The following is an 18,102-nucleotide window of genomic DNA, read 5'->3' as shown; positions in this document are numbered from 1 at the left end:
AAATTGGGTAATCCAGACCCAGACGAGGGACATCCATTCAATCAATTGATTTTGTAAATCAACCATCTTTTTTCGGATTAAATAAATAATGTTGATAAAAAGACAAAGATATCCCAAATTGATAGATGCACTGACTATTCATCTATACTACCTCTTTGTTTCTAGGAACATAATGCTCCTGAGAGTCTTATAGTATTATAAGGTATATCAAAATGTCCTAAGGCTATTGTCCGAATGCTTGGGTATCCTTTTAGCTCCTCTTGGCTCGTAAGTCTAAGGGCTCCGCTTGTACGTCTGAAGGTCCGACCTACAAAACAAGGAAGGTTAGCTACCCGGGGGTGTGACCCGGGATAACCCTTTCGATGCTTAAGTTAGCGAATGTACTTTCCAGATAGAGAGTACTTGGAGAGAGAAAGTAAAGAGAGAATGAGAGAGAATTAGAAAAAAGTCACATCATTAATTATTGGAGAACTATTAATAATTGTACTTTCAGTTAGTAGTTTTGTACTTGAGTAGACAGATTATGAGTAAACCCATACTTTATGATGATTATAATGGGCTGAATCATGAAGGGGTATTTTATCGAACCAGACTCAGATCCAGACGAGTGTACGACCATACCTGAATCAAAGTTTCAAACTCAACCCGTACCTGCATAGGCTCAAATCGATTATCTGGGTTAAGTGGTTAACCATTTACGAAGACAAAGCAAGATCCGGTGAAAGAGAGGGAGACAGCAGTTGAAAGAAGTGCTCAAGTGAGGAGAGAGAAAGTCGAAGACGAGAATGTCGTTCATGAAGGGTGATCTTCTCACTAAAACCAGAAAGCTGGTTAAGGGTCTCGCTAAATCTGAGCCCCTTTGGCTTAAACCCATGCAAAAGTTAGTTTCTCCTTCCCCTTTTTTTGTTCAAAATTAATGCTTCGTGTTAAATTTCTGTTCTTTGATGCATTTCTTGATTTCCCAATTGTTAATTTTCTGTATTTTGTTGCTAAATTGCAGTCTCATAAACCCTAGGTAGTATAAAGGTTTAATTTTCGCCGTTTTTGGATTCATTAATTGATTGAATCTCATAGTATTCTCTAGTTGTCTGGTGATTTGAATGCTTTTCTTGTTTGTTAATTGCTGGTTTTAGATGGTATTTGATCAATTGATACATTTCTTTGTTACCCATTTGTCAATTTTGGGTTTTTCACATTGATGGGTGTTGGTGATTTTCATTGTATTTGGAATTTGGTATTAAAGGTTAAACTTTGCTATCTTATCTATGCTTTAGTTTAGGGAACTTTAAGAATGAATTGATTCAAGTTTCTCGAAATCGAAAGTGGCTGTGGAAATTTCTCGAAATCGAAAGTGGCTGGGGAAAGTTATATATGATGATTGATGAAATACTTATAATAATAGGGTTCTTCATCAGTATTCAAATTTACACGGCCATCACTACCTGTTTGGTGTTTGGAGGTTTAAACCTATATGGAAAATCACTTGGGGGGTCAATCCGTTATCCGTAAATTGTGCTTCATGAATGTTCCCTGTAAAACATGACTACTTATAATCTTCGGGTTCAGAAAATATAATTTGGAGTTTTGATTGTCCACTCTTCTAGTGTATGATGTGCTGGCCTCCTCATGTTTCTAGTATTTGATATCTACTTCATGCTCAATCTATAAATTTAAAGTCGTCCTCTTTTCAAATTATTCTATATTGTTTGAAATTTGATTGCTCTCAGTTGTGCTTTCTAGGGCCCCTCCTGTTGTTTTCCCTCGTTCTGATGGAAAAGTGAAGCCGATCAGCCTTCCTGAGGATGTTTATGTAAATAAATTCTATCAGAAGCATCCAGAGTCAAAATATGAAGATCCTATCAAGTATGTCTTTTTCCATAACTTTAATTTTTCTTCTTTGTACTGTTTATTAGATATGGTCATGGAGCCTAGTTTTTGTTGTCCAAACCAAGCTAATGTGTTTGTATTATGTTCAAGCACTTGAATGTGTAATGAATTTATCATAGAAAAAAAAATTACAGATGTTGTGTTTCTAAATATTTTATTATGAATTTTGACATCAGATACTATAACATGATCAGTTGTATATGTGAGTGGTGAATGATACTCATTGACGTAGTTGTTGGCTGTGAAGTTGTTTGTGCTTGAATCTTCATTTCCAGTATGTAGACTTTTAGCTAAGTATTGTTAATGATACCCCAATGCAATGTTTACTGCTTGGCAGAATCAAGCAAATGATAAAACACCAAGACCAGCTATGTTCTATTATGAGACAGCTTTGTTGGTTTGGTTTATGACTTTTCTTCATTTTGAGCAGGTTTAATGGTTTCAGTCCTGTTCCAGCCTGTATTTTTGCTGGGCGAGTGCTCGAATTGAAGGAGCAAGGAGTAAGAGAGGAACAAGCGTTGGCCGTAGCTGATGTATGAGAGACTGTATATATAGTTTTTAATCTCTTTATATGTTTCAGTCCTTCATACCATATACTTCTCAATTATCTCCATAGTTCTACTTCTACCCTTAATAATAAGGCTACAATTGAGTTTTGTGCTAAAATAAAATCAACTTTGGCCATTAATTTTGTCATTCCACTGTAAAATTTCTGCATCCCATCCACAAACACAATATCAATTTTGACAATTTTGCAGTCAAAGTTGGTGTGTTTCACTTTAAAGTAAAATATGACCTATTATCTGTGGAGGGACATAGCACTTCTGCCTTCATTATCTTTTTTGATCTTATAAGCTAACTTTACTATTTGCTCCAGATGGAATATCGAGGAGAGAAGAAATCCAAAAGGCAGGCTTACAAGCGTTTAAGGCAAATAGCTCATATTCAGGGGACAAAACCACCTCCTAATCCATATCCGAGTGCTATTAAGGAGATACAGGCAGAGGAGCGACCTCATGTCCGTGACCGATTTTTCAATCCTCATATACTAGAGATAGCTAAGAAGCTAAAAGAAGAAAGAGCTGCTGATATGCGGGAAAGGTTTGGAGGACGAGGCGTTTAGTTCTTGAAAAAGTAATTTGAATCAATCAAAAACTAGAGCGGCCTTGCTTTATCTTGCCAAGAGTTTGCACCTTTGCTTTTGCTCCATTCGTATGCATTTGGTTTTTCATTATTGTTACATGATTCACTTGATCACTTTTACTGAATCAGAATCATAAATCAAATTGATTTTTGTTTAGAGATGGAGTTATAGAGTTTAGAAAACAAATATCAGATTTTTTTACAATTTTTCTCATTGGATGCTAATTGCCAATAAATCAGAATTTTCCTGAACTCCCATTTGGTGCTAGTATATCCCTGTATTACTGCTGCCAGAGTTCTTAATTCTTTAGCTTTAAAGTTGTTTATTTCTTCTTTCTTTAATTTCAATTTATAGAGCAACTTAGTTGCCTATATCTTCCTTCAAGTACTGAAACAGGAGAAAGGAAAAAAAAAAAAGTGTTTTTTTGCTGCTGTTATGTAATATGGCCTTGGTTTGTCTAAAATTCCTCCATTTGTATGTATATTGAAACAACTGGAATTAATTCTCTATTATAAAAGCACACTAGTTTTTTTTATATGTTGATTAAACTAGATAATGCAAGCAGTCCCTTTAAAATATTGGAATTTGTACGATCATCTATTTGATACTTGGGATAAGTTAAATTAAAAGGGGAAGATAGAAGATTTTGCAATTCCACATAAACCAAATGGCTTATAGAAATGACCAAAATCTTAATATCCCCAGCTCCACCATGAACCACAAATATAATTGACAGTCTGCAATGACAAGCTGATGTGTCACAATCTGAGTGGCTATTAATCTTTATTTGTATCTTCCTCAATTCTCTCTCTTTAACTATCCATCAATCATTCCAAGATTTCCAACCTGATTTGCAGCATGAAAGCCATTAACTTCCCAAAACCCAGCAACAACACTCTCAACTTAACTACTCCAATTTCCACTAAAAATCCCACCTTTATAATTTCTTCTTATCCCCATTTTGCTAAATCCCTGAAATACCCTTCACTCTTACTTTCTCTCTGCTCCAGAAATCCCAACATAATTGGTGAAAATCCAAGTCCCAATTCTAATTCCAATGTAGAATTTGGTTCTAACCCAAATGAGATTGACCCGGAAAAAAACCCACCCAAACCCACTTCTAGCTCAAGTACTAACCCTTCTACATCATCATCATCTAGGGGCTTAATCTTTGATCTTGGCCAAACTGGATGTTGGGATAGTGCTGAAGTTGGTTCCCTGTTGTGAAAAGATTTTTGAGTGATGATGAAGAGAGGTGGTATATGTGGTACTATGGTAAGTCTGATAAAGAATCGGGTTTGGGTTCGATCGGGTTGGCAGTTTCAAGCAATGGGGTGCATTGGGAGAGGGGAGAGCAAGCTGTGGATTTGGGTTCCGGAACTGGGATGGTGGGCATTTGATACAAGAAGTGTTAGGCCTTGTGAAGTTATGATCATGTCTAGTAATAAAGTTAGAGCTTCAATGGCTGTTTATTGGCTTTACTACTCAGGTTTGTGTTCTGAGGAGGTGGAATTCCCACAAGAATACAGTCTCCAAATTACTGAAGCTGTAAAAGGGGTTGGGTTCGGGTTCGAGTTCGGGTTTGGGAGTGTTTATAAGTCATTGCCAGGGTTAGCCATAAGCCAAGATGGAAGACATTGGGCTAGAATTGAAGGTGATCACCATAGTGGAGCGTTATTTGATGTGGGTGCAAAAGGGGAATGGGACTCTTTGTTCATTGCTTCCCCACATGTTGTTTTCCATAGTAGTGGAGATTTGAGAATGTACTATCATTCCTTTGATCCTCAAGAAAAGAAATTCGGTATCGGTATCGCAAGATCAAGAGATGGGATTAAGTGGGTGAAGCTAGGCAAGATTAAGAGTATAGGACAAGGGGTAAGTAGTGAGGGGTGTTTTGATGAAATAGGGGTTGTGAATGCTAGTGTGGTAAGAAATAACAAAGCAGGGAATTATTTGATGGCATATGAAGGTGTTGCCAGGGATGGGAGGAGTAGTATTGGGCTGGCGGTATCGGAGGATGGATTGACTGATTGGAGGCCAGTGAGCGACAAGGCGGTTTTGATGGCGGTGTCGGAGGATGGATGGGATAGCAATGGAGTTGGATCTCCATGTTTGGTTCAAATGGATGGAAATGATGATCAATGGAGGTTATACATGGTACTACTGGACTTGGTGTACATGGTAGGACTGGAATAGGGTTGGCTGTTTCTCAAGGAAGTGATTATACAAGTTTTAAAAGATGGACAGGGTTTCATTTATGATTAGTAAATAGGGTTAATGTGAATTGTGTGATAGAAATCCCAAATTATATGCATTTAGCTGAATATTTGATGTAAAAAATTCATGGTCTAACTTATGAGCTGCGTTATTAATTTTTGTGCTTTCTAATACATGACAATTTATTTGTCAACTTAATACTATAATAACGAGGTTCTTACATGACAATTTATTTGTCAACTTATGAAAGTGTCAATCTCATATCCGCTAGTTTAGAATCTAATAACTAGGTTAGAACCCATCGTTCAAATCTCGATTAAGAAACAATAAAACGCTCTAGACACTTGGGATCTCTATGCAATCAAACATGAATCAAAAGGGTCTCAACACGAAAAAATTTATTGTATAAATTATGTTTGGCACTTGACAGGACTAAAATCAAGGAAGCAATGCCTAATTTCCTCAGAATACAGACTGTCTTCATAAAAAATAAAAAAAATAAAAAAAAATAAAAAAAAAATCAGAAGAATTTATTACATAAGAAACTTTTCAAAATTTATGGAAGACTAAACATCAGAAAGAAGAGAGACCTGCAATCTGCCTGAATTTCTCGTATGAGACCCAAAACATAAACTGCCAGGGACCAAGCCTCGCCCACGTGGGAAAGAACCCCTTCCATAACGCCTTTGGTCCTTCAAGCCTTACTGTCTTCACCAAACAATCACAAGAATTTCTGTACATCAGTTTACCATCCTCACTCGCTGCTTGATTCATCATTCTAGTCTTTACTACATCAGCTGGACAGCTCAAGGTTGTAGCTGCGAGGCCCGACATGATAGAAGCTAGAGTATGAGCATATATATTATCAGCTATCTCATTCCTAATAACAAAGTGTTTTGCATGATCATAGCATGCCAATTCCCCCATGTTGACCAAAAATGCTCTTTGCATGTTCGGGACAACCCCTTTCCAAAGTCCAAAGAAACCCTCTGTAGAAATGATCTTGCTAAAAGCATCAACAGGACCAGAGTATCTGGGCTGCAGACCTTGACAGATTAGACGACCATCTGCTTGCATTCTAACCTTAACTAGATCAGCTGGGCTTGCAACTACCTGCACACCTAGGGGCATGAACAACGATAGATTATGAAAACATAAATAAGAGACAACAACAAAGAAATTAAGCAATCAGCTCACAGGTCACAAGTTTGCATGTGTTGAATTTCATCGAAACTAAATTCTTAAATTTAATACTTGCTCAAGATAAGTCTTCAGTGAGTCACCAAGTGACAAACAGCAGCAAAAGTTATCTAGGTTTAGTCCTAAGCACTGAGCTTCAGATTTTGAACTTCAACCGGTATTCTGATGACATCTAAAGCCCTTTAAACCTAAGAGCTGTCATGTAAACCAAACTCGTTCTGTGTAGAAGAGAAAAGCATCTCCAGCATATCTTTTTTGTATGCAATATTCAAAGTACCATAACTTTGAAATTGTGTCTGATGAACTTGTTAGTTCCCAAAGCGTATAAATATTTATGATCCAGTCAAGTCCAGAAGCAATCACATACAGTAAAAGTTTTACAAGGAAACTTCTTCTGGAAAAGCCATCATGTAGAGGCAGAAGAAATGAACAAAAGCAGCACAATAAGAGACCAAATCCAAGAGTACATACTTCGTATTTCTAAGCATTCCTTCACTAAATTATGTCTTCTAATTCAACATGTGCAGGAAAACAACAGTGACACATGATAACAGAACTCCAAAAGTCTGCAACTTTCTGATCATCATCATGTTGAATTAATCTAGTTCATTAACCATGGCAACCACAGATTCATTATTAAGCTTTTTACAGTTACGTAGGTAGTGCATGCTCCATTCATTCTTAATTGACCACCTTAGATGAATGCTTTCATTACTTTGAGGTCAAAAATTGTTATGCCACTTAATCCAACTAAACTAAGCCGCACCCCACCAAAAATTTTGAAATTAACTTGAGCAAGAAAACACCTACGATGTACACAAGAGGCTAAGGCAATTGTCGAGGCAAAGTGAGGCACTCATTCCAAAAATTCAAGTTATATTCATTGATTTCATTCATACAAAGAACTACTGTAATATATTTAGGATATAAAACTCACATATTTTTAATAGTTATATGTTTCAATAACATCATAGAAAAAAAATGACATTTCTACTCCTACAATCAATCTTTATAAAAACCACAATAAGAAAGCTTCTCGGTCGATAAAAAACCAAATTCTTCCAATGTTGAAAGTTGTAGAAGGAAAATGCAAGCTCATTCCTTTCCTCAAACTTCTTTCCCTTACCCACCCACCCACCCACCCATCCCCCCCCTTCTCTCTCCCTCCCTTTTTATGGTTTCGAGCCAAACACAGGATTAGATTTGCAAATCTGGTCCATCACGTTGTCCTTTCTCAAACAATCAGCACCACACTTCATGATCCCAAAGAAGTTATTGAATCATTTAGCATCCTAAGATGAAAGTCTCACTTGGTTGGCATGCTCCTTCCAAATCAATACAAACAGTAACTCTTAACAACCATCATGGAAGCTATAGGTAAAAACTATACTCATACCTAGGTCCCAAATAATTCATTGGTTATACACTTATACGCGGTAGCCATTGTTTAATAAACATTAGAAATAATTACTGACATAAGAGGAAGTCATTGGTGGGGATAATAGCTAGATGAACTTAGACTCATTTGAAAGGCAATATTTAGAAGAAATGTAATACAGTGAGCAGAAGATGACTTCCATACACCTATAAAGCAGAGCAAATCAACAAATGAAATACAGGAACACTGATGAAATATTTTCATGGATCAACAGCCTACCCAAGGGCAATATTCTCCTTGAATTTGTGTTTTGCTCTCGAATCCTTCAGAAAAACAAAACCCTTATGTTTTTAATTTGAGTACAACACCCTCCACAATACAACTGCTATCTTAACTTCCTCACTGTGAATTGATTAACTACAGACAATTCAAAAAAGAAAAAATACTATCACCCAAAATTACCAACCCAAATCACACAAGTTATTCATCATTTTCTCCAATATATTTTTTTTTTATTCCTCCCATTTCCAAATTGCAATTCTATCTCATCATTCCAACACCACTCTTGAACACATTACAGAAAAATCAAACAACACCGTCACATAACTATCAAGTTGCCCAAAAATTCCACCTTTTGTTGTTGTTTTTGTTAAGTAAGCAAGCATTATATTAAAACCAAAAATTTATGTACAAAATTAGGGGAAAATCCACTAAATCCCTTTCAAAAGAAGCTCAAATTTCACCACTAAAAACACAAAATAGATAAAAACATCATATAGCTTAACAAAAATTGTAAAAATCCTCTCAAACCCAGATCATTAACCAACTCAATCAAACAAGATAAGTAATTTTTTTAAAAAAGCAAGAATGTATAAAAATTTATACCTGAGCAATAACCCCAGATAAACCTCCGACAAGGGCTTTGGAGGAGAGAGAAAGAGACCCAGAAACAGCATCAGAACGTTGATTCTGAGCAACAAGAACAGCATTCCTCAAATGTTCATAACCCACAATTCGAATAGGAGTGTAGAAGAGGTGGCGAATAATAGCAGGGGATAAACCTTGGTATAAACCCAGAAAACCCTCGTTTCTTACAATGTTAATAGCCACTTTGAAGGCGTTTGTTGCGGCGGAGGAGGCGTGGAGTTGGAGTCTGGTCTTGGTTATGTCGATTGGAAAGGTGGTTGACTCGGCTACCATGGCCGAGAGGGAGGTCAAAAGGATCTTCTTGTGGGTGGGGTCTTGGCCTTGAGTCGGTTTCATGGTCGATCATATGCACCAAAACAAAAACAAAATTATTGTCTACTTGCGAATGTTATGAGCTATCAAGGGAGGCCTAGGTCGATTGGGTTGTCAATGCGTGTGCGTGTGTGATGCTGATTGAGCGAGTTTTATTTTAAAACAGGTGCATAGTGAATATTGTGCGCTCTAATGCATAAACAAAGAGTTGTTAATCTAAGGTAAATATATCAAGATTCTGTTATTAGTATATTCAGCAATTGCGGTTGTATATGTCAAAATCAACTTTATACAAATTATATATTTTTTTAACATCATCAAATTTACACTAAAAAAATAATTATATAAACCATACATTCAATCATTTTGACTATCTATACTACCTCCATTTCTAATTGATCTTAACATTTACTATTTGCACAAAGCTTAAGAAAATAGAATAGGGTGTTAAATGGAGTTTACTTTTGGAGGGCGTAGTGAGTATGAAGTATGATACATCAAACTCTAGTTTCAGGGGGAGAAAAAAATAATTGAATCCTTAGACTAAGGTGAAAGCTCCAATTTTTTGCAAGTACAGAATCAGCCAATTATTAAAGATGAAAGGATGGCTAAATACATCATACATATGTTTCTCTTCTATTGCATTTGATCTATATATCCCATCCCTTAGTTCTTTACGCACCAACATGAAGTAAAGGAATCGTGCTATGTTTATTTATAAGTTACTAATACAAGGGGTGGGGCTGGGAGTGGGAGAAAGGGAAATTCTCCACTATAGTCATCCAATTGTCTTGAAACTATACATGCCGCGAGTAAATTAGACTGGCATCAGAAGAAAAGATGAACATGTTGGAGCCACTTGATCAACAATAGCGTTAGCACCACAAATCATAAACTCATAAGACGATCCATGACCAATTTGACTACTTCTGGAGCATCAACTGTGACTGCCACCTTAACTGTAGGTTTATCGGTCCATTCAGTCACTTCTTCAAACCTATCAGATCCAGAAGCAAGTGTTGAGCATGGAAACAGAGATATGTGCAATTGAATTTACCAGGAGAAGGGAAATCCAGCAATAATATCGAAGTCGGATATGATCACTAGATGAAGCAGTTTGAGAAAAGTTGTTGAGACAGAAAAGAAGCTACTTTTAATTCATACTATTTTTAATTTGACATATACAAGTGAAGTACTCCATAGTAATTATATATTGGGACTGCTATAATGGCTTACCTTTTCTGTTTGTTATACAGTATTGTGAGACCCCTAGTAATACCACTTGTTTGCACTCTTACGGCACCTTCTGTCCAAGTAAATAATGAAGGATCTATAGCAGCAAGAATAGTGGCAGGATCATGAAGATAAACACCTGCATAAAAGAACAATTAACAGCTACTCGAATAAAAAATAATACTCCGTAATAAATAAATAAATATCTTTACCAGAGGGTAAAACCAAAATACTCGACATACCTTTAATATCGTATGCATCACAATGGTAGGAATAATACACGTCTAAGATCTTGCACAGGTACTGAGCTAATTTTCCGTTAGATGCTGCCAACTTTTCTCGATCAGCATCTGCAAGCAAGAATATGAACATGAAGTTGTTTGAGGCATCGTTGGCACAACCAAAATTACACTAGGATCACCAAGAATCTATCCATGATTGTAAAGAAGTATCACATCAAAAGCAGTACCCCAAAAGGAAGCCTTTTAAAAAAAATATGGAACACACTCAAGTCCAAAAGGGAATAATATATATTAAGTTGAAACTAAATTGAGCACAAGTGGTGTCGTGGTGATGAGGAAGGAAGAGGAGGCAACGTTTGTCGCAACAGTTAACAAGAGCTCTGAGCAACAATTTTTATCTAGAGCCTTGATGAATCAAATTCCAAAAAGGTCAGCAGCATTTACGACACATCCTTCTAGCTGGACTTGAGGCATCAAACTCAAAATCAAAGTGCACAAGTATTGAAAAGGCATAAAAGCTTCAAATCAAGACCAACATCTCCTGGTGTTACAAATTAAAGACTAACGGTGTGATTAGCCAATCAGTTTTTGTGACAAAACTCATCCTGCAAAAGAATCTAGAAATTGAGAGAACGGCATATGATAAACAAAAAACTGAGGAGAATAGTTGCAACACTATTATAAATGACTCACGTCACTTGCATATATTTATTCCTTTGTAGATTCTAGAATGTTACCAGTGAAAAGAACTTGGTGGGTCACATTTATTCCCACAGCAAGAATATCAGCTCCACTTGTGAAAACAATATCTGCAGAATCCGGATCACTAAATATCTGTCCAAACAGTTCAAGGACATTAAGAGAATGAGAATGAATTGAAATCCCAAAGGCAGAGTGGTACAGATCATCACAGAAATGAAAAATATTTCTAATCTAAAACCTCAAGGAAAAATTACTTACATTAGCTTCAGCTGCAGGATTTACATTGCCATTCACGGCAAAAGCTCCACCAAGAATAACAATTTTTCCAATGTTTTTTGTAAATGCAGGATCAAGTTGGATTGCCTGTGGGCGTTATTCAAGTAAGCATATATGACAAAGGAAGGGGACAAGCTAAAGCAGCAAAATATAGAATAATTGATAACTACTCTATTAAAGTTCCAAATGGAAACACAAACAGAAAGAAGAAAAAAGGGTCAAATACAATAAAACCTACCAAAGCAATATTTGTTAGAGGTCCCAGAGCCACTAAAGTGATTTCTCCAGGATACTTGCTAGCCTGATCAACAAGAAAAGCAGCTGCTGATTGCTCGATTGCCTTTCCATTTGGAGGAGGAAAGTTTTGGTTGCCCAGACCATCTGCCCCGTGAACAAAGTCAGCTATGCGGAGCTTTGTACCATTCTTGATAAGCAACAGATTGTGTTAAATTCTTATTTCAGTGAATTTGAAAGAGGAGCTGAAATATAGTATCCATAACAGAAGGCATACAGTGATTGTAAAGTGAGATCCTTCAGCCACTGGAATATCCGTCCTCCCAGCCACCTCTAACTACACCACAAGGAAAGCAAACCAGGAGAGAAAAGACAAATGAAATAAATTCAAATGAAAAGATATTGGGTTCATTAAAGCACCATAACAGGAAATCTAAATTTGAAGAATCAATCTGTTTTAGGCTATGCATCTTTGTGTTTGGCTATTGATCTAACAATTATGATTCATGATGATCCAGAATCTCGTAAAATCAAAATCATGAATAACTCATCTAGGAAAAAAAAAAATTCAAGGCAAACCCATAAACTCACACCCATACCTCATCCTGGTTGTTGAATTAGAATGATTTATGCCATAGTTATTCTCAAGTTCATTTCATCCTAGTTTATTTGAGGCTTAAAGGCCAATACAATAGATCGACATACATACAACAGGGAATAGAGGGGCATTAACCTGGTAAACTGGGACCTAAAGAAATCAACATCTCAAATTCTCAATTATAGCCTTTAGACTAGGACCTCATTGGCATCCTTACATAATTACATCATGCCTCAAAGAAGAGTTGAACCTGAATATGAGATATCAAACATACTTGATGCTTGATATACACCAGCTACATAATTTTTTTAGTGCTACTAAGAAAGTTAAAGAGATACCAAATGCAAGGCATTTCTTGTCGCTAGTGTGGTGTAGACATTGCCATATATAGTAGTGAGACCAATCACCTCCACCTGGGGTGATTGAAGTGCCACAAATATTGCCATAGCATCATCTGCATTTTCTCAATCAAAAAAAAAAAAAAAACAACAATAATTTTGGGTAATTAAAAAATCATTAAAGAGCCATAGAAAGTCACAAAGTTCAATAAAGCAAACATGGGACACAAAAGGCCTACCAATGCCAGGATCAGTATCAATTATGAACTTTTTCTTCCCGGGGTCTCCCTCTGCCATTGTTATTAGTCTGTTTCCTGATGTGCAATGGCAACAGTAGTTGATATTGATCCCTCATAAATAAATAGTTGGTAACCACATAACACCCCGAAATCTACCAACAGATCATCTTAAAATATTAAAACATGATATTTAAGCAAAGATTCCTACAGAAGATCGTGTGTGTTGAATGAAAATTAAATCGGAAAATATTCTAACTTATCAACAAATAGTGCAAGCAATATTGTGTTACACCTGCATTTCCCTAAGGTAAAATGCAAAGTTATACTACAGTATCTACTACAAAGTATATCAAACTACCTTATTCAATCTTGCTACATGGTTGAATTTAACTTGTGATTTTATTTATGAAAAATCAAATGGACTTATCAGCAAGAAATAAATTAATCCATCTAAAACATTAATTAATTTTTACCCAATGGAAGAATAGCCCTCACTAAAATCTTCGACCCCATAATCTATAACAGCATAACTGAGTTACTCCCTATTTCCAATTACCAACTTAAGTCCATTCCTATAATCCTATACATAAGAACATATAAATAAGATAGAAAACACAACAGTTTGTAATTCCGATTTTTATAAATACTACCTCCGTTACATATTATTTGCAACGATTAGACATTTTCCCTCTTTACTTTATTTCAAATCGTTGCAAATAATGTGTAACGGAGGTAGTATAATCAATAACAAGAAATGCACAATTCAAAACCATAACAAGATTAGATTTCAAACAATGCTTAGAAACATCCCAAACCATTTTCTCAATAAATGTTATTCAAAATTCAAGCAAACGATGTAGATCCAAGCAACCCCACCAAAGAGTTCACAAATTACTCAGGCTTACCCTACCAATCATTTGTTCATAAAGGCAATCCCATCAATCTTTAACCCATATTAATCAACAGATTGAACTGTATTATCATATCTGATCATAAAATCATCATTCGTATGATATTATAAATTATGACTACTACCCACTAATTAAAAATCCTCACTTTTACTAAAAATGAATCAAGTTTCACAATACTAATTGAAAATCAGTACTTTCTCTGTTCTAAAAATTCTTCTTGTTTGCAAGTAAAAAAAAAAGGAAGAACCTTTTGAACGGAGTAAATATCACATTGCCAAATACCCACAAAAAATTAATCAATAAAGCCAAAAAAATAAAAATCAAAGAAGAAAATTCAATCGATCTCAAACAATAAGTAGAAAACTTGAAAAGGTGTTCAATAATCAAACAAACCAAAATGATGCTAATTTAGACAGCACCGTTGGTGGAAGGCGGTCCGAGTGCCGGTGAATCGGAGATGACAATTTATGAAGCCAGCCAATTACCAACAAGAAGTGCGTTAGCAAAGTTATCAAACCAAACCAAACACATGCCGTTATTATAATTTACGTTCAACTTACGATTTTAATATTTTTTGGGGAAAATAAAAGTTTATTTTATTTTATTATTTTTTTCTTCTGAATGAGGGGAAATAAAAGTTGATAAGCATAATCTTGTTAAACAGATACTCCGTAGTCCCGTACTGTATTATTGATTTATTGTTTATTTCTCGTACTTTATCTTAGGTGACAAAAAGTGAAAAAGGTATATGGTGGGATGAAAAGGGTGATAGGGTACTAAAACCACTACCGCCGGTTAGAGATGGCGCTGGGCGGGGCCTACTCGAGGACTAGCCCAGTATAAAAAAGCACAGCATGGTATTGTGCATATGGATTGTGGGTCGGGACTATGCTGCTTTTATTTGGGAGAAGCACGATAAGGCACGGTGGGCCGAGTTTGGCACGACAAAGCATGTTAAAATTAATGTAATTTTGCTTAGGCATATAATAAGCTCGGCAAGGCCCGGCACGATGGCACGTGAGCCTGGGTCGTGCACAGGCCACCCCTATCACGACATGGCATGAAACTCGTGGGCCGAGTCATGAGTCGGGCCTAATTAACCCAAAAGCACATAGACCTAGCACGAGGCACGAGCTGACATAACCCAGATCCATCTTTACCGTCAGGAAACAATGGTTTTTTAATGGGGGACTTCTTCAAAAAGAATTTGATTGTATCAACTTGATGTTAGATCCAAATGTAGTCGGAGCGAAGCTTCGGTGAATCGGGTGAACATACTAAAAAAATTGGGAGCTTGTCTTAGCCTCTAAGCCTTGCACGATAATCCTTGGACATTTGCACAAGGACAAAGCTGGTAATTTTCTTATGCATACCAACAATATAAGTGACCCTAACTACCACATTAAATTACTTCAATAAAAAAATATCGGGTATATTAAACTTAATTGACATGGACTATACTTTTTTTATATAACATAGACTTTACTTTATCAAATTAAATGTTATAAAATATGCATACCATTTATAATTTTATTTAAAATAAATGTATTGTATAACATTAATAAAAATTATATTTTGTAAGTTTTCGTCGTTGTATATTTGATTTATACATGTTATAAAATTATACTAACTTATAAGTTCAAAATTCCCATCATTTCTCCCCAAAAAAGAAAGAAATTGAAGCCTTGCTTCTATCTTAGTTGTTACAAAATGTTTGAGCACTATTTTTGGCTATTAGATACTTATGCCAGCAGAAATTTTGATTGATTATATCCGATATGAAGTTGAGTACATACCCCGTTTTTGTTGGATGAAGATATTTTCAATTAAAATGTATATAATGAATAAACTCAACATTAATCTTTTACATAACATCTAAATCAAAACCTCCTTTATGATGGAAAAAATCAAGGAAAAAATAAAGAATAAAATTAGAAGGAAGCTCAAACTCTTTAACCTTAAGGCACAACCTCCTCCTTGGGCATATACTCTTAAACTTAGTTTTAACATTCTTTTTTAAGTTACTCATAATATAAGGTGATCTGATGGAGGGCTTAATTCCTATGGTTTTTAAGGCCATTAAGAAAAACAAAAGTAGCCGTAGAAGATACAAGTGTCTTTCAATGGGTGCTGCCCCAATGCCCAAAACTCAACATATCATTGATTTATGTTGTCAAGGAGATCATCATGAAGAAAATGTCAAGGTTGATGTCCCTTCGTCCGAGATCACACATGGTGAGATTGATGTAACAAGAAATGGGCATCGACGATTTGGTTCTGCCATAGAATTTGGGGTTAACTATGAGTATAAGTTCAACCACATGGCAAATGATTTTGGTAGGACTTCTAGCTCTGGTCGTAAACAAATAATTCAAAGATACGATAATAATAATAATAATGGATATGAGAATTATAAGTTGTTCTCTTGTTTTACAGGTGCTATCTACTCATAAATACTACCTCCGTTACAGGTTATGTGCAACGATTTGATATAAAGCAGAGAGAAAAAATGTCTAATCGTTGCACATAACTTGTAACGGAGGTAGTATAATCTTTTTTATGTACTCGTTATTTTATGTGTAAATGAAATTATATTTTTCAAAATCATATTACGAGTAATAATGTAAAGTTATATTATTTCAAAAATTGTATAATTTTCTTCATTTGCTCTTAAATATATACCTGGTGAAGCGGTATTTTATTTTCATTTCATATAAATGTGATTGAAGGTAGTAATTATAACATAGTTAGATGAAATATGTAGACTATTTTGCCTAAGAACTTTGCAATAATTTTGAGCATCAGCAATGAATTAATGGTATTACTTGATAATATTTAGCTTAAATCTCCCTATATAAACAAAAAATTTCCCACCCTACCAAATTTCACCTTGTTTTAACATATCTAGAAAATTGCTTATATATTCTCATTAATCAATATATATAGGGATTACAACCTAAAGTAAGATTAACATATATACACAGAAATATTTACTAGAATATATTATCATATATTCTAACAATACTTAACATCATCCACCTACCATTCCACCTTATTAACATTGATGGATGCCTAAGAATAAACCCATGTTCATAACTTTAATCATATCATTCCATGAATATTTTGGTTAATGAGTTGTGTAATTTGTTCACAAGCCGACAAACTAGAAAATTTCTTCTCAACTGCTATTTGTCGCTCCCAAATTACCAGGTAACGCTCCCTTTTTGACTTGAATAGACCACTATGCCCTTTATGCAATTTGGGTTATAAAAAGGACCTTGTTCCCCATTTGGACACAATACATGAAACGGTCCCCTCACTTCACGACATTGTTGTCCCGAGCTTCCCAAAATCGGTCCCCACGACTTTGCAACCAAATCGGTCCCCACGACCACCTAAATTTTCTATTTTCAAAAATCGTTAAATTTTCCGACGGGTCTTGGGTCCTGGACGGCGAGTGGAACATACGTACGCCGGAGAATGCGTCGGATCATTCTGTAAGTTTTTTTTTTATTTTCGGTAATTAGGACATCCGCCTAAAATTTCCGGATGTACCATGGAACATCCGGAAATTTCAAGCGGAAGATGGGATCCGCCTAAAAAATCCGGATGTTCCATGGTACATCCGGAAATTTCAGGCGGATGTACCTAGGGACATCCGGAAATTTTAGGCGGATGTCCCTATTAATTTATTTTTTTTAAATGTTAAGTACGTTTATTTAATTTTTTTTTATGTTTATTAAGTTTTTTTTTATGTATTTTTTTCGTGGTCTTGTGATTATTGTTGTGATTTAGTATTTGATAATTAATGTAATTTTGTTGTATTAATATGATTATGAGTAATATGTTTATTTTTTGTTTCATTATTATTATTATTATTATTATTATTATTGAAGGTTCAATGGGCACTCAAGAGGGGGGGTGAATTGAGTGTTAAGTAATCGTTAGCGATTTTTGCTTCTTTTCGGATTATGTGTAAGGAACCAGTTGTGCTGGTTCCCTTATGCAGCGGAATAAAACAAAGCAATAAAGAACACCACAGATTTAACGAGGTTCAGCCAACTCTGGCCTACGTCCTCCTATCCTAAGTCCTTTATTAATCTACTCCGAAAATAAAGACAAAGAACACTCTACTGTTTCCCTACTCCGGGAACCAGTAAACCCCACACTCTACTCCGAATGTGCTCTAAACTTACCCTCGTAAGTTCCTAGTGTGTTTGAACTCACAAACACTCACCAAGTCTTCAACCCCTCTGTCAAAGAC

The 18,102-nt window shown here is 35.6% G+C and overlaps 4 protein-coding genes and 1 pseudogene across 5 annotated transcripts; 3 read left to right on the top strand and 2 right to left on the bottom strand.

Moving 5' to 3' along the window:
- Positions 1–614: 614 nt before the first annotated feature.
- Positions 615–3,288, top strand: LOC110706355. The gene is made up of 4 exons (XM_021884262.1): positions 615–880; positions 1,741–1,863; positions 2,318–2,420; positions 2,765–3,288. Exons 1-4 carry the CDS (start codon positions 786–788, stop codon positions 3,008–3,010), a joined length of 567 nt encoding a protein of 188 aa, XP_021739954.1. The 5' UTR covers positions 615–785; the 3' UTR covers positions 3,011–3,288.
- A 350-nt stretch (positions 3,289–3,638) lies between these two features.
- Positions 3,639–5,403, top strand: LOC110706351 (annotated as a pseudogene).
- A 228-nt stretch (positions 5,404–5,631) lies between these two features.
- Positions 5,632–9,428, bottom strand: LOC110706354 (mitochondrial uncoupling protein 3-like). Its single transcript, XM_021884261.1, has 2 exons — positions 8,712–9,428; positions 5,632–6,361 (listed from the first exon to the last, which is right to left on the bottom strand). Exons 1-2 carry the CDS (start codon positions 9,087–9,089, stop codon positions 5,822–5,824), a joined length of 918 nt encoding a protein of 305 aa, XP_021739953.1. The 5' UTR covers positions 9,090–9,428; the 3' UTR covers positions 5,632–5,821.
- A 198-nt stretch (positions 9,429–9,626) lies between these two features.
- LOC110706353 (probable uridine nucleosidase 2) lies at positions 9,627–14,499 on the bottom strand. 2 transcript variants are annotated; one of them, XM_021884259.1, is made up of 10 exons: positions 14,232–14,499; positions 12,928–13,002; positions 12,689–12,804; positions 12,030–12,089; positions 11,757–11,942; positions 11,501–11,605; positions 11,278–11,374; positions 10,541–10,648; positions 10,302–10,437; positions 9,627–10,062 (listed from the first exon to the last, which is right to left on the bottom strand). In XM_021884259.1, exons 2-10 carry the CDS (start codon positions 12,983–12,985, stop codon positions 9,954–9,956), a joined length of 975 nt encoding a protein of 324 aa, XP_021739951.1. In that variant the 5' UTR covers positions 12,986–13,002; positions 14,232–14,499; the 3' UTR covers positions 9,627–9,953. The 2 variants fall into 2 exon arrangements, with proteins under 2 accessions (XP_021739951.1, XP_021739952.1); XM_021884260.1 differs by having other exon boundaries at positions 14,258–14,499.
- A 1,384-nt stretch (positions 14,500–15,883) lies between these two features.
- On the top strand, positions 15,884–16,291 carry LOC110706426. The gene has a single exon (XM_021884349.1). The coding sequence runs from the start codon at positions 15,884–15,886 to the stop codon at positions 16,289–16,291; it is 408 nt and encodes a 135-aa protein (XP_021740041.1).
- The last annotated feature ends 1,811 nt before the right edge of the window (positions 16,292–18,102 follow it).

The sequence above is a fragment of the Chenopodium quinoa genome, unplaced genomic scaffold (genome assembly GCF_001683475.1).
Source record: "Chenopodium quinoa cultivar QQ74 unplaced genomic scaffold, ASM168347v1, whole genome shotgun sequence".
NCBI classification, from domain to species: Eukaryota; Viridiplantae; Streptophyta; class Magnoliopsida; order Caryophyllales; family Amaranthaceae; genus Chenopodium; species Chenopodium quinoa.
Note: the sequence above shows the minus strand (reverse complement) of the source record. Positions and strands in the feature narration are given on the sequence as shown.